General features: G+C 39.3%; 1 protein-coding gene across 4 annotated transcripts in view; it reads right to left on the reverse strand.

The window, feature by feature from the left end:
• Window positions 1-27,635, reverse strand: part of PDE1A (phosphodiesterase 1A) — a 278,238-nt gene that overhangs the window by 194,586 nt on the left and 56,017 nt on the right. Inside the window, exon 1 of one of the 4 annotated variants that reach the window (XM_084800180.1) lies at window positions 4,510-4,989. The exons of the other annotated variants lie outside the window; for them this stretch is intronic. Coding sequence (XP_084656306.1) covers window positions 4,510-4,562 — 53 coding nt within the window. The 5' untranslated portion in view covers window positions 4,563-4,989. Of the gene's footprint in view, window positions 1-4,509; window positions 4,990-27,635 lie in introns of those variants that run through there. 4 annotated transcript variants of the gene reach the window in all.

Here is a 27,635-nt window from a genome sequence, read left to right on the forward strand (position 1 = left end):
TTATGTATTTATGGAACAAAAACATCCAACAATGTATCACAATTCCTTTAAATTTTCAAGTGAGTTTTATGGTTTATACTATTTGAGTTATTTTTAGTTACACTGTGAGCTCTGCAGGATATGAATATCAGGATAACTGAGTTTCATCTGGACACCTTGCCTAGAAGAAAACTAGTCTAGATGGGCCTCCTCCTTATAACGTATAAAAATCTGACAGACAGGGTCTTCTTTATATGTGGGCTTTTGGGCAGAATTATTTATACTCTGAGCTAAATCATGGGAATAAACAACAATGATTATACTCAAAACAATTTTTGGTGTTAACTACGTGGTAGATATTTCAATTAAATATGAACTTATTTTATAATATCACTTTATAAATCATAAGCCACAGACCTTACCCAATAGACCCGCAAACAAAATTAGGATCTTTTTATAGGTCTTTTTTTTTTTTCATTCCATCCTACTGCATTCAACATTTCTATGTGAACGGAACATGTCTGCCAAAAACACACTCAGAATTCCACTGTTAACAGATACTTGTAAAAATAAAACTTTTGAAAGCACATAAAGAGAAGAAACAGCATGTTCTATGAGCTGGGAGGCTGGGAGGATCTCAACATGATTTTCATTAGTCTTTGGCCCTGGCAGCATCGCCCCTCAGTGTCTCAGAGCCCAGATGAATCGTGCAGTTCTCATTGCTAGGCCTGATGAAGAAGTATTTGTGTAATTTGATTTTGTTTGTGACTTTTTAAATGGTACTCCTAACGGAAAAAAGTCCCCACCAAAATAACTTACCCAGTTTTGAACCCTGAAAGAAGCTCAAAAGGTGTTGCTTACAAACAACACAAGTGTTTACCTTGTAAGAATCCTCACAATTCACACTACCTATCAGCTTTTATGAACTGCAGTGGGAAAAACTCACATGTAATAAAATTTGGCAGGGGAGCAGGTAATGTGAGAAGTGAATCAGGGGCGATCTCACAGAGAAAGTCCACGATTAAACTCTGCAAGACAACAGCATTCAAAGCAGAAATAGTTTTACGGCTGAAGCTTCTTAGGGGAAACTGAGATTTCTCGGTTTCAGATGCTAAGGCTGATTCATCTCACGGTCCTGGAGAAAGCTGACTAAGTAAGGTGAAGTTGATAAGACAGATATGTTTTCAGCAATTATTTTCCTGAAGCTACATAGGGTCTTTTATGTGATTGTGCTGATTTTTAAGATAAAAATTGATGCCTTTCAATAAAACGACAAATGAGGAAGACACAGAAGTGTCAGGTATCAGACCACAAAGTAAAAAAATCCAGTTTCAGATCCAGAAAGGGTCACATGCATGTAGAAGGTCTCTCTCATCAATGGTTGGTTTAGCTCTTGGATTTTAATGACCCATGTAACTTTCTTTTGTCAGTGCTGAGGGGGCAGAAATTTGTGTCGTTGGCTGGAAACATACAAATATCTGTTTTGTGATGGTGTTTCCTTCCTGGAAAATTATCATGCCTGTACAATTTCCCCTAGAAATAAAGATTTACCTTTTCTCTGCATAAGATTGGATTATAAGGACCTGCAAGAAGCATGGTGTCTATTCAGAAAGCACCATTTACAATTGTTCAGGGCTGATCCCAAAGATCTACGCACTATTCATGAACAAGATTACACAAACTCCTTCCTTGGACATTAAAGGAGTTTTGCTTTTGTTCTTTACCTCACATCACATGGAGATGTGTATAAGTATGTATGTTCATTCCAAGTAAGTCCTTTGTAAGAAGGATTTGATAGCCTCACTCTGAACTATTTTGAGAATTCTCAATGTATGAGACCTGTACATTCTTAGAAACAGGAGATAAATGATGTCAGTATGCACCATGCATTACTCCAAAATCCTACTTGTTTTTTCCCATTTAATAAACTATTTTTAGTTTCTTAAATCTACAGTAATTATGATGATACAAAATGAATTTTAATTCTGTCTCAAAACTTGAATTCAAACATGGTTTTATATCTTTTCTCTAAGATCATGTAAGTGTCAGAGTAATTTATTCCTATTATCTGCTTTTCCCAGGGTGCTATTCCCTTCTGCAATGCACTGCCATTTGAGTGTTCTGACTACACATACATGCTAATGTCCTAATGGTCTCAAAGTCTTCCAGAGAAGTACAGGTGGGTTGAATTAGAGCCATGAGTTTTACAAAACATGCCATCCTACATAAAGAAATTTAGTATTTTAGAATGAAAGTTCCAAACCTTTCCTGTCTTGCTGAAACTTTCAATGAATTATTTTACAGGCAGCTAAGATACTACACACACAAAAATTCTGTTAAATTTACATGGCCCTACTGATGCATATGAAATAGATTTTCTTACCAAGTGGACTGATAACCAGAGGCAAAGCTCTTGAGAAGTGGTGCAATAGGCAGAAACAGACAAAGTAAGAAAGATCTGGAACAAAATCTCCAAGAAGAAAAGAACAGTCCTGAGAAAAGATGCTCCAGAGAGACTCTGGACAGCTGGGATGTCCAAGGAGTCAAGGGGCCAAGGTACCAATAGGAGGAACATGTGATAAGGGCAAAACACCAGACTAGAGTTTGCCTAAAACGACAAACAGGTATCAAGAAGCCGGTGGCCAAGTGTACTTCCTCTGATGAATTATGGATAAGTCTATGAAACCCTTATGCTCCTGTCGCTCATCACCGCCGTGCATTCATAGTAAAAATTATGAAAGTGCCCGTGTGCCAACTGCTCAGTAAAACTCACCCCTGCGTCTAACCTTGACCCATTTCCACTTGCCTGAAATAACTGCCTGTGTGGAGGTATGAGTTCTTTGTACCAATCTGGAGGATTCACCCAGATCACCAGAAACATGGAGCAAATATCCACATCCACTATGTTTTATTCTAATTATTAAGGGAAAAGGATCTTAACTTTTACAAAGAGCCAAGGTTTATTTGTTTGTTTTTTAATGATATAACTCTAAGAAGGGTGAAGTCCACCAGGCAATAAGACCTGAGCATATAACTTATGAGGCATAAAGAGGACTTGACATTAAAAAATTATCTACCTCATTCCTCTAAACTCCCAACATGAGATCACTGCACAAGAAAGATGGCCAGGTGGGTCTGCCTCTGTCCAACATGCCTTGCCTTCTGAACAAAAAGTAATTTCCTGTTTGAGCAGTTTGTGTATACCATGAGCTTGGGGAAAAATAGAGAATTATTATTATTATTATTATTATTATTATTATTATTATTATTATTATATAGATTACTAATTAATCATATGTGGTTGGAAGAACTCTGAGATAAATGTGCATTTTGAGGATAATTTTGGATTTTGAGCAGTTATAGCAGTTGCTTTACAGTATTTACAGGTACACTCTAAATAACTATCAATCTCACAGAAGTCCGTGAGCATGGAATAGGCATGGATCTAAATATAATTCACCTCCAAAATATTTTAAACAGATTTACATTATATCTGTGTCAAGCATTAACAAGGTATACTATTTCTATTAATAAAACTGTGATAATGTTTACTTAGTACATAAAATGACATTCTATGTAATTTCATTCTTTAAGATCCACCCATATTCAAGATGAAGTAATAACAAGAGTCCCTTCTATTGATTTCTATTAGTCTGGATTTAATCCTAAATCAACAACTAGTGGCTACAACTGCGGTTAGCATTTACCATTGTTAACATTTGCTAAGTTTGTATTTTGGGGGCAATAATAGAAAGTCGACAGTTATGTCCTTTGTTTTAAGAAGCAGAGTTTGTTTGTTCATTTTCTATCTACTTAAAAACCTTTTACTTTCAATGCTGAGTCCTAAAGTACATAACAGATAACTAGACAAAGAGCTGAAAAAAGTAATTAGAAAGCATTGCTCCCCCCAGAGAAAGAACATTCCCCTCACCACACACCAAATAAACCTTAGCTGAGCCCATTATGCTACACCCGTATTTCCTGGTCACACATTCTGTAGACTAGAGTCTTCCTCTGTGTCCTATTCTTTCCTAACTGCTCGCCTAATATTCCCAAAGGATCTAGAAAATGTACACTCCAGTACAGTAGCTATCAAATTCAGATTTATCTCGGAGCGCATTGCTTCAGACAGACGTAGCAGTTATAGTACAGACACCCTGCCCTTGAGTGTAATCAGTTCACAGATCCAAGCACAGTATTTTCCAATTTGAGGAGTGTGCAGTGCGGCTCGCTCAGCAACAGGGAGAGATTGCACAACATTTCAAAAGTTTTTTCCAACTCTCCGTCACTTGTGTGCTTGAACGGCTAAGATGTTTAAAGCGTAGTTTTGAGGAATTGATATAAGAGCTTAGGTAGCGAGCTTTAGGCAGTAGAAAGTGAGATTTCTTCAGCGTGCTTGACGTTAAACTCCGGGCACTCTTTGCTGCTCTGCTGAAATTTAATGCCACATTCCTCAGGTTGAAGATGGAGAGAAACCTCTGTGGCTGACAGCCCCAGCCCCGGAACCACCTGGGACGCAGCACGACTTACCTAAAGATGGGTCTTTGGAGATGTTTCCTCCTGATTGTGACATACTCATCCATTTAAAGATGAAGGCTGAACTTCTTCCTGGAATGCGCTCCAGAAAAGTCCAGGGACGGACTGTGGACACTTATCCTGAGCTATTGTGCTGCAAGGAGCCCAGAGGAAAAAGTAGTTTCCTCTTTCTCTTTTTGGGTGCTGGGAAAGAACTTCCCTGTTCCCTGCCAGCTGGGCAGTGTGTCCATAGAGGCCACATAAGCCAGGCACGTCGGGGCACTCCCCTACAGAGCAGGGTGTGCAAAACCCACCACGGGTCACGTTGATACAGGCAAGCGAAACACACGGGACCCTCGGGAACAGAACAAAACAAACAGAAACTTCCCTACCCCAGGCGACACCCAGGTAGGAGCTTGTCCTAAGTTATTGCAGCCATAAGAGCTCTCCTTCCACATGCTGGTCAAGCCGGCAAGGCTAAGTCCCTCCCTGTCCTTAAAACAGCCTGTTTCTGAGGCTCCAACTTTTTTTTTCTTCAAAATAAAAGTTGTACCGCTGGCTAAGCAGTCCCAAGTGAGCCCTCTGCAAGGCAGTCCTGTGAAACTGAAGACGGTATGAATGGCTAGGGATGATGGGCTGAGGTTGCGCAGCTGGCTTTGCTTCAAGAGAGTAATTATTTTACAATCTTTAACTCTCACTGGATGAAGTGTGGGGACAAGACATCACTTTGGACGCTCACAGCCTAACAATCTTCACTTATGCTGACGTTGGAGATGCCATTTCAGCTGATAGAAGTCCCTTTGTTTTGGCCAGAGCCCAGAAGTTAGCAAAACAGCTGTTGCTCAAGTCTATTCGTGAAAATGTACCCAGAAGCTTCTGTCCTCCAGTGCAGTTTTCCGTAACCCACCAAAACCAAACCAAACCAAAACACAAAGACGTATACACACAAATAAATAAATGAATAAACAAATAAACTCAAATTGTCAGGGTGCACAAGATTTTGTAGTATGGGGGATTTTTTTTATTTTGTAACAATAAAAGGAAAGACAGACAAGCAGAAAAAACGATGAACAAATTTGTGAGCATTAATTCATTAGAACATGAGGCTTTCACTCCACGAGCAGTAGCCCAAATTATAGTGAACACAAACCCTAGTTTTTTCAAGGTAAGCCATTTTGAAGACTTTCCTCAATTGTTATTTAAGCTCCTGATGGACCAAGATAAAGTCATTAAATTCCAGGCCAGCAGTTCAGTGTACAATTAAATGAGCCGTCCCAGAGCGTGATTAAAATGTTTTAAAAGTGCATGCCATAAAGGGAAAAGTAAGGAGTAGATTCGGCTTTGGTTGAATGATCCATAAAAAACCAGATCAAAAGCCTCAAAGGTGGAAATTACTTGTAGTCATGTGCAAACACATCAGAGAAACAAGGCTGCATTTTTCTTGTCATCACCAAACAGACTTATAAGAACCACTGATTTTTATCAAGAAGTTCTAATCCATGCCAGGAAGTAGAAACCAGGCTGAGAGAGCATTGAGCCAAAATAAAACAAATGTTTGCAAGGTCAGCTCTGTCTTCCAGTGACTAAGGGACAAACCTCTTGCCTGTCTGCACTCCAGTTTCATTGCTCGTTAAATGAAGTTATAATAGTAATTGAATTCTGTAGTTTCTTTTTAAAAAAAAAATACTTTCTTTTTTTAAAGATTCATTTATTTATTTGTGTATACAGTGTTCTGCCTGCATGTATGCCTGTAGGCCAGAAGATGGCATCAGATTTCATTGTAGATGGTTGTGAGCTACCATGTGGTTGCTGGGAATTGAACTCAGGACCTTTGGAAGAGCAGGCAGTGCTCTTAACCTCTGAGCCATCTCTCCAGCCCCTGTAGTTTCTTTTGAGATTTTTTTTTTGTGCTTAATTTTCTTCTTGAAAATAAATGGTCATAGAAATTGTGATGCCTACACAAACTCAACATAAAAAGGTGAAATAGAAAATCTCATATTCCATAGTATACTCATGCACATATATTTATAGGGAGACATCTAAATCAGTGTGTTCATCATTAGCCACAGCACGCAGTCGTGAACTCACGAGGCTCCTTACATGGCCGTAAGTTAGGAAAGGAGACCATTCAAGCCCAAACGCACAGGCAGACACTCTACTGTCACCATACGTTGGCTTCCTTTGTCACATAGGAAAGCACATCGACTTTTTTCCTGGAGGAACTTTTCCATCTGTACTGGCACTCCGTCTCTACAGTAATGGCTTACGTCTACTACTGTTAAGATGATATAAATAAGATGATATAAATCAGCCAAGAAAACCAACCATAAGCTTAAATCTTAATTCCATGTACCGTTCTACTGAAAAAGAAAAAAACGTAACATGAGTCTTGTGAGATGGCTCAGCAGTTAAAAGGACTCACTGCTCTCCCGAGTAACCTGAGTTTCTTTACCAGTGCTCATAGTCATTTGTTACTCCAGACGTTATGTTACAGAAATGTGATCTAGTTCCCTAGTGTGGCTCCACAGGCACCTCCACACTGGCACGTACATGTATGTGCCCACGTACGCATGCATACTCCCCACACACATGCAAATGGAAAATGAACCTTTTAAAATAATGTGGCATGATTTTTGTTTTCATGACGATTAAAGAAAACCACTCAATATAATGCCAATTACCACTTAGCCAAGTTTCTTTTAGAACCAACCTATTGTTTGCCTCAAATTCAGGATTCCATTATCCACCGAAGAACTTAAAGGGTGTTTAAACTAGTCACAGGAAAGCCATTGCAACTTTTCTTGTATTCAGTTTTTATCTTTTATTTTTCATTGAAGTGATTAAGGGAGACAGGATAGACTCACAGTTTATGTTAAGCACAATATTTAAGCCAAACTTCACCCCAAAAAGAGCAATGAGAGTGTGCCCATAAGCTAAATATTCTCTTAAGACAGAGAAAAAATGTGATTTTTCATATATACAGTGTACGTGTGTGTGTGTGTGTCTATGTGTGTGTATGTGTGTGTACATGTGTGCGTGTGTGCGCGCGTGTGCGTGTGCATGTGTGTGTGTGTGTGTGTGTGTGTGTGTGTGTGTGTGTGTGTGTACATTCATGGCCAAGAACATATATGAAAGTGAGAGAATAACCTGCTGTAACTGGTTCTCTCCTCCCAGCGTGTGTCTTAGGGACTTAACTCAGGTCATCAGGCAGCAAGCATCTCTACCAGCTGAATTATCTCACACGGCCCCAGAGGATAGATATACATACACATGTACATATATGTATATATATACGTATATTGCAAATATATGTATTACAAAGGCTTTCACTTACTTTTTTCAAAGAGTATTTAAATTGGACTTGGGGAAGAGAAGTTGCCTTTTCTAACTTTCATTTTTAACGTAGCATTCAATGAAATGAAAAGCTCTCACTGTTGGTTAAATTACAAAAATATATCACTTTTATTAGCACTCTCATCTATACAAAATACTAAAAGCTGTAGTACAAATAACTAGGCCAAATCTCTTATAAAATGGGATAAATATAATTCATTAAAAATTTTTAAGAGGACTGAAGTCAGAAATGTCATTTGTTTTTTCTAATGTAGTAAATTAAGTGTAGCTTGTTTTGCCTAACATTTTCAAATACACACTCATACATACACATGTGTACACAGACACACACTGCATATCTTTACGCATGCTTACATATATTCTCCCTCCCTCTCTCTCTCTCAAACACACACACACACACACACACACACACACACACACTTCATATATATGTGCATAATATAGGCACAAGCTCACACATGGGCCTACCTTGACTCAGCACTGAGGAGCACTCATAGTCAGTCATCAGTATGTTTTAAGACACGTGGCCAAAACATCTGTCTTAAGTAAATTACTGTGTATAATGAAACAAATGGGTCCACCTTTGTGATATTTCCAGCCAGAAGCACCCTGAGAGCATCATGGTGTTGTCTCTTAGTCACCATGGAAACCAGGTAAGCAGTTTGTTCTCTGCCCATCATGCTGAAGTACCAGACACGCAATGTTAGGAAGAAAACTGGGTCCTCTGGTACCCAAACAATGTAAAATGAATTCATCTGCAAATGGCCAATTTATCTGCATAAATATCAAGTCGTTTCTGTCTGAGATGACATGTGTCCTGTTATTGCTTTAAACAGAATTTAATGAAGTATAGCATCATAAGTTACATATTTCAGAAAGGTAGAGGAAGGGAACAGGAATGGAAAGAAAAAATCAAATGGCATTTTAGCTTATATTGATATATTCATACAATATTATTTTTGCTTTAAAAAGTCTGCGCCTTTCACTTTTGGTGCCCCACCTTCCACCTTCCACGTGGTTAAAGGCATGAGAGCATTAGTTAAGTCATTCTGAATCTTTCATTTTGCTTGATATATCAAGCGTGAAAGGTGAAATGTGCATGTGATACTCCCTTGGAAAATCACCTGTATTTTGAATAAAACTCTAAAACAGAAATGGGAAACATGAATTAAGTGCTTAGTTTTTACTTACAAAACTTTTACTCACATAGCTTTTAGTCATTGTAGCTACAAACTCCTCAGTAGTCATGGCAGAGGGTCATTTCTTCCTGGTGGGAAAGCCTGACCTCTGCTGCTACAACTCTGAGGAGAACTCACCTCAGAGAATCTGTGGAATCACTTTCAGAGAACACAGATCAGACCCGAGCTTTCTAGATAGATACTCACAGCTTCCATGTTTAAGTCATCTTTTAAAATAAATTTCCTGCTACAGATTTCACATCTGATTAAGAATCTGGATTTTGGGGCCTGGAGAGATGGCTCAGAGGTTAAGAGCACTGGCTGTTCTTCCAGAGGCCCTGAGTTCAATTCCCACCAGCCACATACCTGCCCCACTATGGAAAGCAGTTTATAGGATTAATGTCTGCCCTGCTCCAGGTTAACTAAGGCTATTTTAAAATATAACAAGTGTCAGTGTCTTCATTGATTGCTAGCATGCTGATAATAAACAATTACTAAGCCAGTATTGATAATTAAAAACAACAAGTGGTGCCCAATGTGGTAGGCATAATAATACAGATATTTTAACAACAACAATCATCCATTATTATGCAAAACAGTAGAAAAAGTACTCAAGGATATTCAAGTCTAAATGCCTTGATTGTGAATATTACTAAAGCAGTCAAAACTTGAGGAGCTCTTTCTGGTGTGAACAAAGCCAGGATAGTAGGAACACTAGTTTCCAATGGATTTAAACACTCCATCTTGGTATCAGAGTGAGCTGCTTGCTTGCCGTGCTTTTGTCTTTGCTGATGTCAGTCCCACCCCTGCATGAGGAAGATGAATGCCCCTGACTGACAGGAAAAGGTTCACAGTCATTCAAATTAAAGAGGAAAAAGCACATTGCTTCCATCACATTATGAAGTTTTCATATTCACCCAAGTGGGTACACAGTGATGAAGTCATGCCGTGACATTAACATCTGCCCAGTCGGGGCCCCGACCTCCCTGCACCACATCTCCAAACTGATCCTTTGCTTCATCATCTTTGAGTTTCAAGGCATTGTTTTTGGTTTTTGTTTGTTTGTTTGTTTTTGTTTTTGTTTTTGTTTTTTGAGCATTCCACGTCTTACTGGCTCCTCCGTCCACACAGGTCCTTTCACCTAAAACGGTTTGTCCTTCTCATTGCTGTGACTTTGGCTGCCATCATACAGTTTCATAGGCCTGTGACACGTCTTTGCTCCCTCCCAGCACCACAACCTGTGTCTTTGATAACAAGTGCGATTACGTGTGCACAAACTGACCCACCAAGACTCCAGGATGCAGTGAAGAAGGAAGGAGAATGTCTAATTTTCCTGTCTACATCAGAATAAAACCTAACTAAATTATACAAAAGTGTCATCTACCTCATACGCGTAACGGTGTGTGTCCCTAAATATAGACCTGCATCAATTCCTTGTAATGTTTCAAGACATTTTCTAATGTGCTATGTGCTTCAGGATGTCCTCATAACTTCTTTAAATCAGAAGTCTTTTGGGCCTGAGAACAAGTGGGATGGGGATCTTGGTCCAGTCAGTGCTGCTCCAATAGAAGGTGTGACAGACATTAGGCGATGAGTGCCGATCGCAGCTGCATTTTCTCACAGTTCTAGAAGGTAAGAAGATCAAGGGACCTCCACCTGGTGATGGAAGAGAGGTCCTGCTGCAGCCTCAGGTGGCAGAAGGCCATTCAGTCAAACATGCCCCAGTGCTGCCTTTAAGAGAACCTTGAGCTCTCTCAGACTGTGCTGGCCACAGTTCCAGAAAAAAACACATTCAAGGCATGTGGACATTAAAATTGACAACACCTTTGAGAACGTCTTTGTAAATGGTTCTGAGTTTGATTTTAAAATGTGGTTTACTTTGGGAGAAGTGTGTTTTATCTGATAAACAATTTTAACAGGTTCCCTTCGTTTGGTATCAGACCTGAGGTTTAAAATAACTGTGTCAGACTTTGTGTTCTCTTGAATAAGTAAGAAAGGCCAGTTCGTGGCAAGGAAAGCTTTTTTTTTTCCTCTCCAGTTGGCTAGATGCCAAGTCTGTTGTGTCCATCACAAAGTAAAAGAGTAGAAGCAGGTTTGATTGGCTCCAATTAGTGCCTCCCCCCCCCAAATTCTAACAGCCTCCAAGGCTGCCAAGCAAAGGACTTCCTTGGAGTAGTGTGACATTCTGTGAACACAGCAGCAACAACAACAAAGGAAATCACTTAAAATAGGCTCCCATAGCCACACGCCCACTGTTCAGTGTGGAATTAAGCCATCATAAACCTACGGTATGAGGAAGGAAATTTTGTACACTGGGTAGTGCAGGGGACATTACACAAGGGAGCCTCCTCAATGGAAAACCCCCTTTGAGTGACAGATTTAAAACAGATGTCTGGACGGGGTCCTGGAGGATGAATAGATATTCAGCAAGCAGGCTTAGGAAGAAACGTTAAATGTTTTATAAGGCCTACGTGCCAAACAACAGTTTGTAACTGAGAGCACACAGTACCCTGACAAGTTGAAGAAACTTCCACCATCATACTGGAAATGAGGGAAATGAGCCATAAGCCGTGACAGTTGAAATCCACGTGAGTCAGAGGTTTCCTCACTCCTCAAACACGTGGAAGTACTCTCATTTGAAATTCTTCAGTCAGTGGAAAATTCTTCAGAAGCAGCTACACAGTACTGCTGTTTAGTCTCCTGTCAAGTCCATCACTCACTCATCAACCTAGCTTCAGTACTGAGTCACCCTTACCAGCCCCAATCCTGATTTTAAGCTTGGGTTTCAAAGTAACTCTAAATTCAACTAATGTTTTCTTCCTTCAAATCTGTCTTAAGCGTCCAGTAATGCCTGTAAGTCAATGTGCAAAACTCACACCAAGAAGTAAGTCAGTGTCGATATGTGGAAAGTTCCTGAATGCTAACCTACTGGCTTCTCCAGGCATTTAAGAATGACACAGCAGCAGAGGTGGTCATGACTCACACAGACTTTGAGTGGAAGCAGCCACCGATCTTCTTCCTTCGGAGGTGAGAGGCATGGGAAGCCAACGCAGGGCTTGGCGCATGCTAGGCAAGCACACGGCCACTGAGCTGCACCCCCACCACTTGACTGTCAGATGCTTAATGGGTTCTGTGTAAGTACCCAGATGTATAGAAATAGGTCACACACCTCATTATCTTTCTAAAGCAAAAGCTGAGTTATTAACTGGGAGAGGCAATATAGACCGTATGTATTTTTAACCTTGCAACTATTCTTGCCTCAGAGGAAGTTCCTTTCGGCTTCAGATCTTCTCTTCACTTGCACTGACTATTTTCCTCACTCCAAACCCATCTGACCATCTATGCTTGCCAAACTCCTCTCCTGAATTATCATCTTATTCTTTATAGCAATTCCTCATTGTGACTAACTGTTCTGCAGAATGTTACAGTTAACAGAATATGTTTGTACTTTATTAAGCTCTGATTTTAAATTCCTGTCACAATCTCAGCTTGTCAATGCCATTTCGTTTCCCAAGCTCAACACTCAACACATTGCCCACTGTGTTATTTGATATATGACCCAGTACCATAGTCAAACACACACACAAAAAAAATCAATAATTATAATTCTGCAACAGTTTTGACATTATGAACATTATACCACGTGGCCCTAGAAAACAGCAATCTTCCTTTAACAGCCATTTCTATTTGGCTCAGTAGGATGTATAGAAGTAAGAAAGTTAACTCATGCTTGTCAGCCATTTACAATGCAAAGCGCTACACTCCAAATACACTCTTTCAGGTATTTCTACCTAGTGTGCTTTGAAAACAAGATTTTCAAGCCTTCATTAAACATTCAACGTCTGCCCTGCTGTTACAACACAGTCATAGGATGTGTGTCTGTTATCTGATGTCAATGTCTTTCTCTTTGCTCACTTTACACTCTTTCCACAATAGTACTCATTTTAATAGTGACTGTAGGAAGAATGCTTCTTGGCTTATCATGTTGTTGAAGCTATAGATCCTTGGATTGAGTCAGAGTGTCAGTGCAGACTTCATTTCAAACACATATTGGCATGGCTTGGATCATCCTTGCAGTGCATGGTCCACATTACCAATGACTCAGTAGACTATGGAGAACAGAAAACCAAGCATGCAGAGGCCATTAAGTTTAAATCTTATCATTTGCCTGCTGAACAAAAGGAGATGAGTAAAACACCACTGAGAAACTCTACTAAAAAAAAAGTTAGAATAAAAATAAAATTTTGCCTCAACCTTAACTAACAGAATTGCTTGTTGGTGATGAAATTTGTTTCTTAAAATCATGTCCAAAGCCAGATGTAGTTATGAGAAGCCCCTGCCACACAACTGTGACAGATTCTGGACATTTGTCTAGCTCTGGTTCAACACCGGATGGAAACTATGGAAAAGACAAGAAGTCATAAGTGCAGGCAGCATCACCCACCCCTCATGGAAGGAACTGATGTCAGGACCTAGGAAGAAGCTGCTACAGCATATGATCCTTTTCATCTTCCCACATTTATCTAATTTCTTTATGAATATTCAATTTCAATTTCACTTTCATAGTCATTGTTGATAAGTTGGTGAGTTTTAACAAATGTTATCACTTTCATGTTTATTCCTGTCCCTTATTTTTAAAAATGGCTCTATTAAATAAAGTTATCTGTAGGTTCAGTGCATTCCAATACTAAAACTGAAGTTTAAAAAAAAAGCCTGAATAGCCAAACCAGTCCTAAACAAGGAAAGTAGCACAGAGGTGTCACAATACTTCACCTCAAATTATACTATAGAGCCACAGTAGCAAAATCTGTATAGCGCGCACGCACGCGCACACACACACACACACACACACACACACACACACACACACACACTGAGAGAGAGAGAGAGAGAAAGAGAGAGAGAGATAAATAATAGAATAAAGGAATCAGAAATAAACCTACATTTGGACAGTCCCTAAATTTTGACAAAGTGTTAAAAACACACATTGAAGGAAAGACAATGGTGTTTCAAAAACCAGATATCTGTCTGTAGAAAGACTGAAAGCAGATCCATACCTCTCACCCTGTCCAAGAGTCTGCTCCAAATGGATCAAAGACTTTAACACAAGTTCTGAAATGCTGATACTGTCAGAGGAAAGCATGAGTAAAACTGGGTGAACAAAGATAACACCAGTAGACATGCCAAAGTAGGAGAAAAAGCCCACAAGACCTCAACCTACTCAACCTACACAAAGTGTTACAGACAACTAAGGAATTCTGGGAACAGAAGTGATCTTCTCTTGGGAAAGGCACAACACTTGGCTATCCAATACCAAATGGTCAGCCCTGAAAACACATACATGCAAGTAACATTATACGGACTGGACAGATTATATTGAGGAATATATATATATGCAATAACAACTAATAAAAATAGGCCATAAATTTGAAGGAGAGTGGGGGGAGCATATGGGAGAAAAAGAAAGGGAGAAATGTTATAATTATATTATAAAACCTCAAAAAACATATTCAGAATTTAAAAATGGCAGTGGTATAGTCATAAGCATGGACTTTCTGAAAAACACCCAAATAGCACAGGCATGACTGTTGGTATCCTCTTTGCTCACATTTGGGCAGCCATGTTGGTGAGACTTTGTGGAGGTAGCCATTTGCTGCACACAAACTATATACTGAGTATTTCTAATGGCTTTACAAACTTTTTTACCTAGATTTCTCCCCAAACAAAACTCAGACAGAACTAAACAACCCTGCTGTAGAGAGCTAATGTGCTCTGCAGAAACTGGAAAAGTAAGACTTTAACCCACGGCTGCTTTTCTCCACGGCCCGTGGGTTCAAGTACCGGTGTCTCCCACCACGGAACTTGCTTCCCTTTCTCTGTGTCTCGTCATCACTCTAGCTTTTCCCTTCACTTTCTCATCTTGCCCATGAGCCATTCCTGTTCCGTGAACAACTTTTTTTCCAGTGATGATCTCCATGATTGCTGTTAATCCTAAAACTTTTAAACATGTGGAAGTCTGAGTTAACTCTAAGGTACTCTCCTAAAACGGAACACTGCCTCTGTTTTGAATACACACAGTGCTTTGGTATAAAGCACACACGCGTGTCTATTTTTTGACCTTGAAGTAACGAGATGTTACAAGTACAATCACATACCCCTGGAATGTGAAGAAGAAACCTTTAAGCTCCAGTGCTCAATCCTCCAACCATTGCAGAACTCTTCTTCTGTCTCCTGGGTCAGCTCACACTCACCCACTGCTAAGCTAGAGGTGAGTCTACCTTTCTGACTTCAAGATCTCACAAAGTAAGTTCAGCCTGAAGACAAATGCTCTGTATGACTCAGATTCTTCACCATATAGTCAAGAAACAATCTACTCCAAAACTGGGGAGGGGACGTTACATACTTCTTTGAAAATATTGTAGCTTGACTTCTCTGCCAACATGGCAAACAGTGGGCCAGTTGTCAGGAAAGTAATATTAACATGCACCCCTCCTTCATCAAAAAGATAATTTCTAAAAGATATTTCAGTACACTCCAACAGAGTAATTTATAAATATATATAAAAAGACAAGAAGAAGTCCAGAATGAAGACTCATAGAGGGAATTGTTTTACCAAAACTTAGACAGCAACTATAAGTTCACCAGAGAAGACTCATTTATAAGAAACACTGTGGTCAGGCAGGTGTGGTGGTGCACGCCTTTATTCCCAGCACTTGGGAGGCAGAGGCAGGTGGATCTCTGAATTTGAGGCCAGTGTGGTCTACAGAGAGTTCCAGGGCAGCCAGGGCTGTTATGCAGAGAAACCACATCTTGAAAAGCCAGGTGAAAAGAAAAAAAGAAAGAAAGAAAGACTGCATTTGGACATAACAATTAGAAGAAGGAGGAGGAAAGGAACAAGAAGGGGAGAGATAACAAGAACAAAAGAACAAAAACAAGAAGAAGGAGGAGGAGGAGGAAGAGGAGGAGGAGGAGGAGGAGGAGGAGGAGGAGGAGGAGGAGGATACCACCATGGTTCACATTACCAAGCAGCCTTTGTTCCAACTTGTCTTCAGCAGTGATCATGAAGATTTGTCTGTTTGTTTGTTTGTTTGTTTTCAGTATTTAACTGATACATATAAACTCAAGATTTTATATACAAAATTCCATGTGATATTTATATGCATATAATATTATATCATATTAATTAGCTTTAAAATATGTATCCTCTGAATGCTTATCTTTTTTTTTACAATAAACTTAAAAGTAGTTTAATGAAAAAGAAACACAAAGTGAAGAGGAGTCCGGTTAAAGGGAGAAACCATGCAGGTGGGGAAGTGCCGTACCTCACGGGAAGGAGCAAGCATCTTGGTACGACTCAAGGGCAGTAGTGTGAAGGGCACAAGGGTTATGACTAGCGAATCACAGACCCAACTCTTGTACGTAGTTCTGAGAAGGTGAAACTACCTGACAGGCAGTGAGGGACCAGTGATGGCTACTGTTTTACAAACAAAAATACAGTGTGAATGTGAGGATTACAGTTATGAATGCAGAGGTCTCTGTAAAATGTCTGCAGAGTAACCTACTGATCTCTTGGTCCTGGGCACACAATTTTAGTATGAAAAGTTTGTTTCCTGTATCTTCATCTTCATTTCAGGATTCGCTTTTTAAATTCTTAAGTTGATTTCTAGAAAATCAAGTTCCTAAATGGCCCCTGCACCAATCATCTAAAGCCAGCAGTCAACAATTTTTCTATCAACTTTTATTCCTATGGAAAAGTAACTGTCCCATGTTTTATTGGTGCAAAAAGTACTGTATATTGGCTGGCTTGACAAAGAAATTGAAAATACTTCTTCTGCATCCAAGGATGTCATCATCAGAAGTCTGATGGTAACCATGGTGAAATGATGGTGTGCTGTTAGTTATAGGTGATGCTTATCACACCACACAGACATATATTTTCATTAAATTACAGTAATGTTCTATAATAAATGCCAACACATTTTCTTCATTATTTTTTAAAAGGCATATTCTAAATAAAAATGCTGATATTTGGAGGAAATAAACGATACATATAGCTTAAGATATATTCTCAATAATTTTATATAATTTGACTTTTCTAAGTTGTCTATTTCCCAGTACTATTTATCTGAAAATACCCCTGCCTAAACATTAGCAATATCAGTCTTGCTTCAGTATTTTTCCCTCCCCAGAAAAATGTTCTTGGGTACCAGATGGCAGGTTTATTCTTATATTATAAGTGTCCCCTGATACAAAATCATTTCATATAGAAAAGAACCTTTTGAATAAGGAGCATTAATAGACATGAATCCATATATGAAAAAGAGAAAAATCAATATATGTGTTATGCCTTGGGTAGAAATTGAAGGTAATAGTGTGAACTTATATTTGTGTGTGTGATATATGTGTGTGTAAATATGTGTACAGAAATATAAATGAATTCATTCACACATTGTGGCAACATATCAAAAAGTCAACATGAATCAGCTAAAACAGCTCCATGTTGAAATATGGAATAATCTGAGCAACAAGATAAATGATAGAAATGTATTGTTTTCTACTGAATAAATTAAAAATCTATGAGACATTATGGCTATAGACAAATAATAAAAACATTGAGAAGAAATCTTTTTCTTACAAGGTAATAGCAGTTAAGAGAGGAATGACTGAGCCAGAAAAATCCCTAAGTCTTGCAAACAGCATGTGGAAATAATGCAGATACAATAATATATTTATATAGTTTCATGGTATTTTTCTATAGATTTCTACTTAGAAGATTCGTTAAAATGGGAATATTGCTGCTATCACAATATAATACTGTATGGCTTTATTTCTGACATTGTAAAAAATAAATTAACTCATTATAGCATAAATATGTTTTTAGTTCTTGTGTCTGGAAAATGCCAGATATAATAAAAGTAAAGAAGGGTCTATATATAAGTATTTTTGTCTAAAAATATCCAATTGAAAATATAAGAATAATTGGGAGAATTATTCCAGACTTAAGACAGTAAAGAGACAGACAACTGAATGCAGCCTCCTTAGATTGACCCTGGACTCATTGTGTCACACCAGACTGGATCTAAAGATATTAAATTACATCAAAATCTAAGACCTGAATAAACAAAACAACATACATGAGTATTATTGTGAGATTTCATACTTCCAGTGAATTTTGTCATGTAAAAGCTTTATACCTTCAAGTTTCAGGAATAAGATTAAAAACTTGGTGAGGTTACTCAACTGTGGTTTACAAGTAAAACCAACCAAGCAATAGGAAACAATTGATCTTGACTCTGTATTAGGCTCAGAGAAAATTGTTGTACTGGAGTTTCTCTGAATAGATCTCCTATCTCTCAACTCATTGTGATTTATTTGTCCTCCACTACATACAGTTGTCTTGTACCACATTTATTTTTTGGTTGTTTTTGGTTTTTGGTTTTTTGAGACAGGGTTTCTCTGTGTAGCCTTGACTGTCCTGGACTCACTTTGTAGACTAGGCTGGCCTTGAACTAACAGAGATCCACCTGCCTCTGCCTCCCAAATGCTGGGATTAAAGGCGTGTGCCATCATCGCCGGGCCTTTGTACTACATTTATATATTCACTTATTGCTTTGTTAATTGATAAAGTAAAACCCCTTAATATCAAAATTCATGTTGTCTTAAAAAAAAAAAAACCTTTGTATCCCAGATGCCCATCAAATGTTCTAGCTTAGACCATCAAGATGGGTTCATTGGGCAAAAGCACATGACCTGAAGCCGCTTGACCTGAGTTCAGCCCCATGACCTACAAGATAGAAGAAGAGAATGGTCCTGTAAGTCTTCATCAGACCTCCACAGGCAAGGTGTGTAAATAAAAATGTAAAATATGGCAATATTTGACCACAATCACCAGTCACCATGTTCTCCTTTCAGGAATTCACAGGCTTCTAAGTTCCTGTGCTTAGAATAGGATTCCCTCAAACTGTTCCCCCAGCCTCTTCCTGCTTAAGTCCAACCCTCAGCATAGATTTTCCTCCCTTCCTGAATACTTCCTGGGAATCCAAGCTAAGATAGATGTGCCTTCCTGGCGGGCCATTGAAAGCTTTCCTTGCACTAGAGGACATGACAGAACAATTCAAAGATCTTATTCATCTTTTAGTTCCTCAGTAACTATAACTCCCTTGCCTGCTTTGTACAGGACTGAGGGAACAACTCTTTCTCGTAATCCTCACATTTCCTTAATACTGCTTTATACAAAATATGGTGACAATTACCGAATTCATACCTATTTTCGCACTTAAATAAAGTGTCACATATGAATTCTGAAGCTGTGAAATTATCTGTCTGCATCTGCATTAACTTAATTTTAAGTAAGTATCTTTGCTTAGAGACAGGGTCTGGGTTTGCAGTTAAGTCTTACCTGGAACTCACTAAGTGGTTCAAACTGACCTCACACTCACAACACCCACTTTAGCCTCCTCGGTGATGGGGAGCCAGGCATATATTACCATGCCTTCTATATCTGTGTTTATATTTGTGTGGATACTTTCTGCTCTGTCTGCCAACAAAGCTTAGTAGTTCAGTAACAAGTGACAGGCAAAGTTAGCTCCAAAATCTTAGCCTCTGTGAAATACGTAAATCTCAGTCTAATGACCTATCCACACATACAATATGTACTTATGAAACTATTTTTCCAGGAGACTGTCTTGAGGACTTAACTTGAGCACTCTTATTCTCCGTCTTGCACAAAACATGGAGTCAGAACAGAAAGGACAGCTAGCCCTTTGGGGCTTCGTTTGCTACAGCAGTTCCAAGATACACAAGTTAAACTTGGCATACCTTGGATCTAGCCCAAAAAAATGTTTTTATTGGCTGTGGAAAATGGAATTTTAGGCTATGTTAGGCCATACTACAATTATGTTTGGAAATGCATAACGTGATGGTTGAGCATTCAATGCGATTAACTGGGTTTGTGTCTGCTGCTAATGATGGATGGTGTTTCCCTGAGCACTTAAGGCTAGTGCAGACAAAAGGCCAAGGGGCTTAGTTTTTTAACACCACTTACTGGAAACATAAAATGTAAAGATTTCCAGAAGACAATGAAGAAGTATTAAAGATCTTTCTTCTAAATATAAATATTAAGATCTCAACGGGCTGATTAGACGGCCTAAAGTCAGGTTTTAGTGATTTAAAAACAAGAGTAAAATAAATTACGTATTTTATGCCTTGAGCTATCCCCTTAAAAAAATAAACATTCCGTCTTTCCATTTGATACAGAATCAAATGACTTTATTTTTCTTCTAAACATGGCTTTTTTTTTTTTTTTTTTTTTTTTTTAGTTTTATGAATGTTGGTGATTCCCTGGAGCAGAGTTGAAACTGATATGGTTTTATAAAGTTGATCTAAGAGTTTAAAGGAAAATACTTTAGGCTAATAAAAATCACATTACCTTCAGCGCGAAAATTATACAAAAGGAGAAAATCTATAGAACAAGAATAGAATTCAAGCATTTAAGCAACATTAGGCTAATGCATTGCCTTTTGTGGTATTACTTGAATTAGTTTCTGCCTAAACAATACACATTGAAATAGTTCCTCCCAGATATAGGGTTTTCCTCCATTATTAAAGCTTAAAAATATTTGTCTGTTTTAATGACTAGTGAGTATTTTCTTTATCCCTCACTCATGACTTGACATTTTCACTGTGTTCAAGGGCTGTTAACATCAAAAGAGAATTTCACTGAAGCTTCATCAGGCAATTAGTTATGGTAGAAATGGGAAAGCATGCTGAGCCATGAATATTCAGTATTTAGCAAGCTGTAAAATATGCAACATTAAAGTGCAGGGCTTTTTCATTCATTTTAATTTAAATTGTGTTTATGGCCCTACAACTATATCTTATCAGCTTTTACTATCATATTAATATTTAAAATACAATGGTCAGAATAAGTTAAGAAAATGATGAGCATAAGCCTATTTTGTACTATTTTTCCAAGTATTTCTTGTATTTGTTTTTCTTCCAGGGAGAGGGATCAAACCCAGGCCCTTAAGCATACTAGGCAAGCTCTACATAGCTCTACGCCCAGCCCTTTCTAGACTTTTAAATGCTTACCCCCCCCCAAAAAAGGAACATATGGTTAGAAAATGGACTGCCTGCAAAGATGAAGGAACATTCAGGCCAATTACAGCAGCATATTAGTGAAGTCAAAATTCAAGGTTCAGACACCACAGGACAAAGGTAATTTTATCTCAGCTACTGTTCATGTTAGGCCATTGCTGCTGACCACAAATAAGATCAGGTCAAAAGGTAGACATAAGTTTTATTGTCACCAAACTTTTTAGGTACTTTGTTTGGTAAGGAGTGGCTGCTACCAATTGGTATACACTTAATAAGAACTCTGTCCTTGTTGGCTTTAGCTGTCAACCTGAGACACTGCCTAGAGTCACCTGAGAAATGAATTGCAGTTAAGTGACTGCCTAGATCACATGGCCTGCGGGCATGTCTGTGGTGAGCATGGAGCTGGGGCAGGGTAGGGGATGGGGGGGTTGGGGTGGGGGGCAGGGGTCTTACTGCTGAGGTCAGAGGGCCTGGTCCATTAGGTAGTACTGTTTCCTAGCCTGTGTAAGAAAACTAAGCAAGAGTCTGCTAGTGATTGGCAAGCCATCAAGCAGTCTGCTTCTCAGTAGCTGCTGTATCCCTTAGCTGTGAGCTCTTTAGAAGTAATGCTGTATATAAGTGAGGGGATAACAACTGAGATGTAATCTGAATAAATTATTTAAATAAATTTTAAAAAAGAAGTAATGTTGATGGAATCACAAGCTGGCCTCGCTTCAGGTTCCTGCCTCCGGTTCCTGCCCTGACTTCCCTCAGTAATGGACTGTTACTTGTGTAAGACAAACAAATGATTTCCTTCCCTAGTTGCTTTTGGCCAGTGTTTTGGCACAATAAAAGAAACCATGACAAATTCCATGACAGACTTAAAAACAGATAATCGATATCTCCAAAGGGAAAAAAAATCATTGTACAGTTTGAACATTTGCTCTGTAGATGAAAATGGAAGGAGGAAAACTGTTAACGCAGTAGCTAAGCTTATTGTTTGGTTAATTAGCTGTCATATAGAACACAAGTGCAGTGTATAGTTCAATGGTTAAGCATCCTCAAATGGTCCAGCGGCATTCTCCAGTGTGGGACATGATACATGCTTTCTAGAGTGGCTGGCTTTGAGTCCCAGATCCCACTCCAATAATATGTGTGGTACCCAGGATTAATATAATGAATTTGCATCTTAGTCTACACATAAAATACAGAATTATACTTAAACTGTAGTTAAGCTCAGCAGGACAGCCATTAGGAAAATATTCGATGTGAGAAAGTTTCATTTACAGGTACAGAACCAAGACAGAGACACACAAATCACACACACACACACACACACACACACACACACACACACACACACACATACACACACACACACACACACACACTCCTTGTTTGTATTTTATTACAAAATTTCCATGTAATTTTTAGTGTTCCTCACAATCCTTGCGCTTAATTTTGATGTCATAATTTCTCATGTCTTCTATGAGTAATGTTTTCAAGCGTAGAACAGGAGGATGTGCTCATAGACTTAAAGACTAGCAGAAGAAGTGGAAAGATTTTTTTTTCAGCCTTCAAACACACACTACTTCTGATTCTACACATATTCTGGCCCATCAGCCTTGGTCGGTACTGGTTCAGTTTATAAGAAGCCCTTTTTGCTGAGGGGAGGTTATAGAAACCAGGAGAAAGGATGGAGGAAACATGCTGGAAACCAGGACTTACTCCCAGTGAACGTGAAGGTGCAGACCTTAAGACAAAGAGCGCAGCCTGTGGCCCCTAGTCCTCACACCCTCTGCTCACAGCGAATCTTGGGAACGCTGTTGTCTCCTGTGTTCCCTTCTGTCTCCTTCTGAACAACTATCAACTAGGTTTATTCTTCCTTAGGCCACGACTCACTTTCTACTACAGATCTACTACAGTTTCTAAGGCCCATGGCAACATTTTCTACTAGACTTTTGTATCATATTGCTCAATTATCATGTGTTGTTTGACCTCACGGAGAAGCTGGCCCTGGAAGTACAGATGCTTCTGTATTTCAGACCGGAGCATATGTATCTCAAAACATTTTTCCAAGACCATCCTTCTCCTGGCCTGAGCTGGTCTCTTTAACTTCCTGACTGTAATAGAGGGGATTGAAAAAAAAAAAAAACAGAATAGCCTGAGAGTAAAAATGGTGCATCCAATGACAACAGCTAGAAGACAAGACTATTTCTAAGAGGCATTAGTAATGTTTGTCTCACAGCACAAAAATGCCTGTGGCAGGAAAGAGGAGGTGGAACATCAGGGAGGGGAAGCTCAAGTACGAAAACCCAGTGAGAGACTGACTCTGACTGCTTCAACTGCTGGCCAAGTCCTGCTGATGACTGAAAGCTCTGGTTTGAGGATGTTGCCTTTCCTTGCTCTATCAATCAGGTTACTCAGGGCCTCTCTGCTCTTGATTGATGATGTTTTGCTATCTATTTTCTAGTTCTCCTTGTGTGTCTGTCTCTCTGTTTCTCCCTCCTTCTCTCCTTCTCTCTCTCTCTCTCTCTCTCTCTCTCTCTCTCTCTCTCTCTCTCTCTCTCTCTCTCTCTCCCCCACTTGCTATGTTTTTCTTTTACTTTGGCTTGCTATGGATTTAATAAACTTATCATTTGAAACTGAAGATATGGCTATCATCAATCATTTTCCAGAAGATAAAGAACAGCAATAGATGGATGGCTGATGAATAAATGGAGGAATATCAACTGTCACCCTGTGACATGTGTTAGCATCTAAAGTGTCTCACAACATTTGTCCCTCTCAGTCTCAACCATAAAATGTCATGCAGATGTGCTGACAGATGTCAACGCCAGACAGACACTTCTTTTTCTTACATGGCTCAAGCACAAGATGGGTTTTTATTCTTGTTTTGCGTTGAATTTTGCCTTTGTTACTTTAATTACAGTTCACATGCCACAGCCATGGTGTCACTGCTGTTTCCTCAGCTGCTAATCATGCCACGTGACCAACCACAGCTACTTTTTAATAACCTGGAGCTGCATTAAGATCTCAGTGAACAATCAGGCCACACCTGTAATCCCAGCACTCAGGAGGCAGAGAGAGGCACGTGGACCTCTGTGAGTTCGAGGCTAGCCTGGTCCACAAAGCAAGTCCAGGACAGCCAAACCTACACAGAGAAACAAAAACAAACTGTTTTGTTGTCGCAAAAATGAAAACAAAAACAAACAAATAAGCAATCAAAAAGCTCTCAGTGAACTTCTGATTTTGTGCACACTTGGTACTCTAAATCTTTCGGCATCCTAACACTCATCCAAAACACACTGCTCAATAACATTCCCTCTCTTCCTCCCTTCCAGTTTAAATGATGTCAACCATGTTAGCACACATATTCCAATAAAGACATATAAACTCTCATTTGCTTAATCTCATACTTAGGCTGTTAATTTTGTGTATTTAATTCTACATCTGACAAAATTTTTGACCCAAATTTACTCTGTCTACAAGATGTGCAGGAATAAAGATAGAGCCGATAAAAGAGAGATTGAGGGGATATCCAACCAATGCCTGGCCCAACCCAAGACCCACCCAATGGGAGAGAGCCAATCCCTGATACTATTAATAATACTCTGGAAGAAAGGAGAAAAGGACCTGGACGTGACAGGACCTCCACAAGAAGACTAACAGAACCAATTGGCCAGGGCCCAGAGGGCCTTGTTGAGACTGAAGCACCAACCAAGGACCACACATAGACTGGACCTAGGGCCCCTACACAGATGTCACCAATGGACAACTCAGGCTTCATGTAGGTCCTCTAGTAAAAGGAGTGGGGACTCTCCCTAATATGGTCTCTGAAGCCTGCTTTTTGACCATTTCTCCCTTGTGGGACTGCCTTTCCAGGCCACAGGGGAAGAGGGTACACACAGTCCTGATGTGACTTGATGAGTTGGGGTGGTTAGGAAGGGGGACTCCCCTTCACTGTGGAATAGGAGAGGGGAGAGCAGGGAGAGAGGGAGGGGGGAACTGGGAGGAGAGTCAAGATGGGACTATGGCCAGAATATAAAGTATATAAAAAAGACAGACAGACAGACAGACAGACAGACAGACAGACAGATGGAAAGCTAATGAAAGGTACTTTCAAATTATTCTTTTAAGCATTCTGACTCCCATGTTCCAGTCTCATTACAGATATCAGGAAACTCCATAACTATGAGGCATATGCCTGTTCTTAGAACCCAGCATAAGTTATAGGTCTACCACTCCGCTGTAAAATTCCACTCTGCTGTGAAAATTGTGAAGAATCTCAGGTATTTAGAGCTGAAAGAAAAAAAAACTTCAGAGGTATTCCAAAACAGCGTTCTGTTCTTTCCACATCACACTCAAAATCCATCACCCACTGCTTAGGAATATGTGCGGCAGCCAATTTGCATCCTCCAGCAAGCTTCCCCCAGTTTTTTTCAACACTGTTCTAAGTTGATTTAGTATGGTGTGATTTGATGGCTGAAGACTAATTTTTTTTTTTCAATTTAAAGTTTATGCGCCTGCAGAGTAGACATAATCTGCTCTGACTCTATTCCACGGCTGGTACAGACACTAATTATAGTGTAGTAGGAAAGGTACCGTGGGGATCATTTTGTTCTGTCCTCGCATTTTTATCTGAGAAAACCAGAAAAGTAGCCATGTAAAGCCAAGTGCTCTTCTGCCTCAGTAATTCAGCTAATTACTCACTCTGCCTTCATATACAAGGAGAAAATCTAAAATAATAACAATTGGAAGTTCACAGAATTACACTATAGGTATAGACAATACACATTCTGAGACAGAGAGGAGAGAGGGGAGAGAGGAGACAGGAGTGAAAGAGAGGGGGAAAGACAGGGATCTTGTTCAATCCTCCTTGCACACTAGCATCATCAAACCTTGTAATAAGCCTATGGATGAAACACAGTACGACAGCACATCCTAAAATGTGAGTGTCTTTGCCAACTATGTAGGCTGAGCCAGGCAAATATGCCCAAAACAAAAAGCAAATGAAGAGATAATCAACTCAGCCTTGCCAAACAACAACAAAGACACCTCAATGGAAACTCCATCCAGAATAGTGAAAAGAATAAGTGTGAGGGCAACGTGCCCCTCAGAAGCACCGCCTCAATTCCTCATTAGGATGGTGTGTGGGAGGCTCAGAACTACCAAGAGCATGGCAACGTGAGAGGAAAACGCGTGATTGTCTGGATGTTATTTCGTATGGGTTTGTTTGTCATAGTCTCTGAGAGACATCCAACAATGGGCAGATTATATTTCCTTTGCTGAAAGGTCATGAAGCCCAAATAGTCACAAAAACAGGGGTGGAAAACCTTGAGTTTTTAACATTGGATCTGCTGCTTTCTAGTTATTTTATATGACACAGTTTTCTTAATAGCCCTGTGCTTTGGTTTGTACATATGAAAAGAAGAGTGCACATAATGCTCAACAGTAATTTTTGGATGTTATAGTGTATGCAGTATTTGCTTTTACAATGTGTTTGAAGCTTAGCTCATAGTACACTAAATTAAATCAACTCAGATAATCCACGCAGAACACTAGTAAGCTTGACAACAGAAACAGAAAGCATGTCACTGGAAATGACCTTTACCTCATACATCACCCCAAGATCAGAGACAAGAATATCAACCTATAATTACTGTGCACAGGACCTAACACACCCTAAGAGTAAACTCTTCATCCAAGTTAGCCATATCATTCCTGCCAGGAGAATTGTCATCTGTGACTCCTATTGTTAACTGCCCCCCAAGGGAAATAAAGACATCCCACACCTGTACTATATTTTCAAAATAAAACATGGTACCCACAAAATTTTATTAGCCACAGAAAACAAGGGATGAGCAGAAGAAAGGAACAACAACAAAAAAATAATAATAGTAATGAGGACATAAAGTACAAAATAGAGGCAGGAAGTTTTCAGTTGAAAAAAAATAAGCTATAAAATTACGGGAGTGAGTGGAATCCAGGGTTGACAGACTTTACAGGTCCACCTCAGTCCATACGCTTTTCTTCACTCAAGAGCCGAAATGTATCGTTTGCCTGGGAGAGTGAATTGATTGACCCATGGCAGAAAATGGTATACTGATGACATCAAGCTAGTCCTCAAAAATGTTTTCTTAAATAAAATAAACATTACCAAGGAAATGAAAATCCCCTGTAGTTTAATTAAATAAAATAAACTAGTTAAGAGTTACTCTATCTCACTGCTCTTAATGCTACTGTCTGTTTCTCTTATTTCCAAGGACCTTTGCTTTGGAAATTAGGATGCCTTCGTCATACAGATACCATATTGATAGCACCCACTGTTAGCCACAAGCATGTCATGCTGTATAAAAATACACAGGGCTCAAAAATAATTACTTTTCATATTTGCAAAAGCTATGTCTCTAAAGCAGAAAAGTGGATGCCTCCCCAATGTATGCTAGTTTCTGAAAAAATGCTAAAGAATTGTCAATCTGCATAACTCAACATACCCAAGTCTTTTGCTTCTAACCATTCTAATCAGCATAT

The sequence above is a fragment of the Acomys minous genome (assembly GCF_964271855.1).
Source record: "Acomys minous genome assembly, chromosome: 10".
Lineage (NCBI taxonomy): Eukaryota > Metazoa > Chordata > Mammalia > Rodentia > Muridae > Acomys > Acomys minous.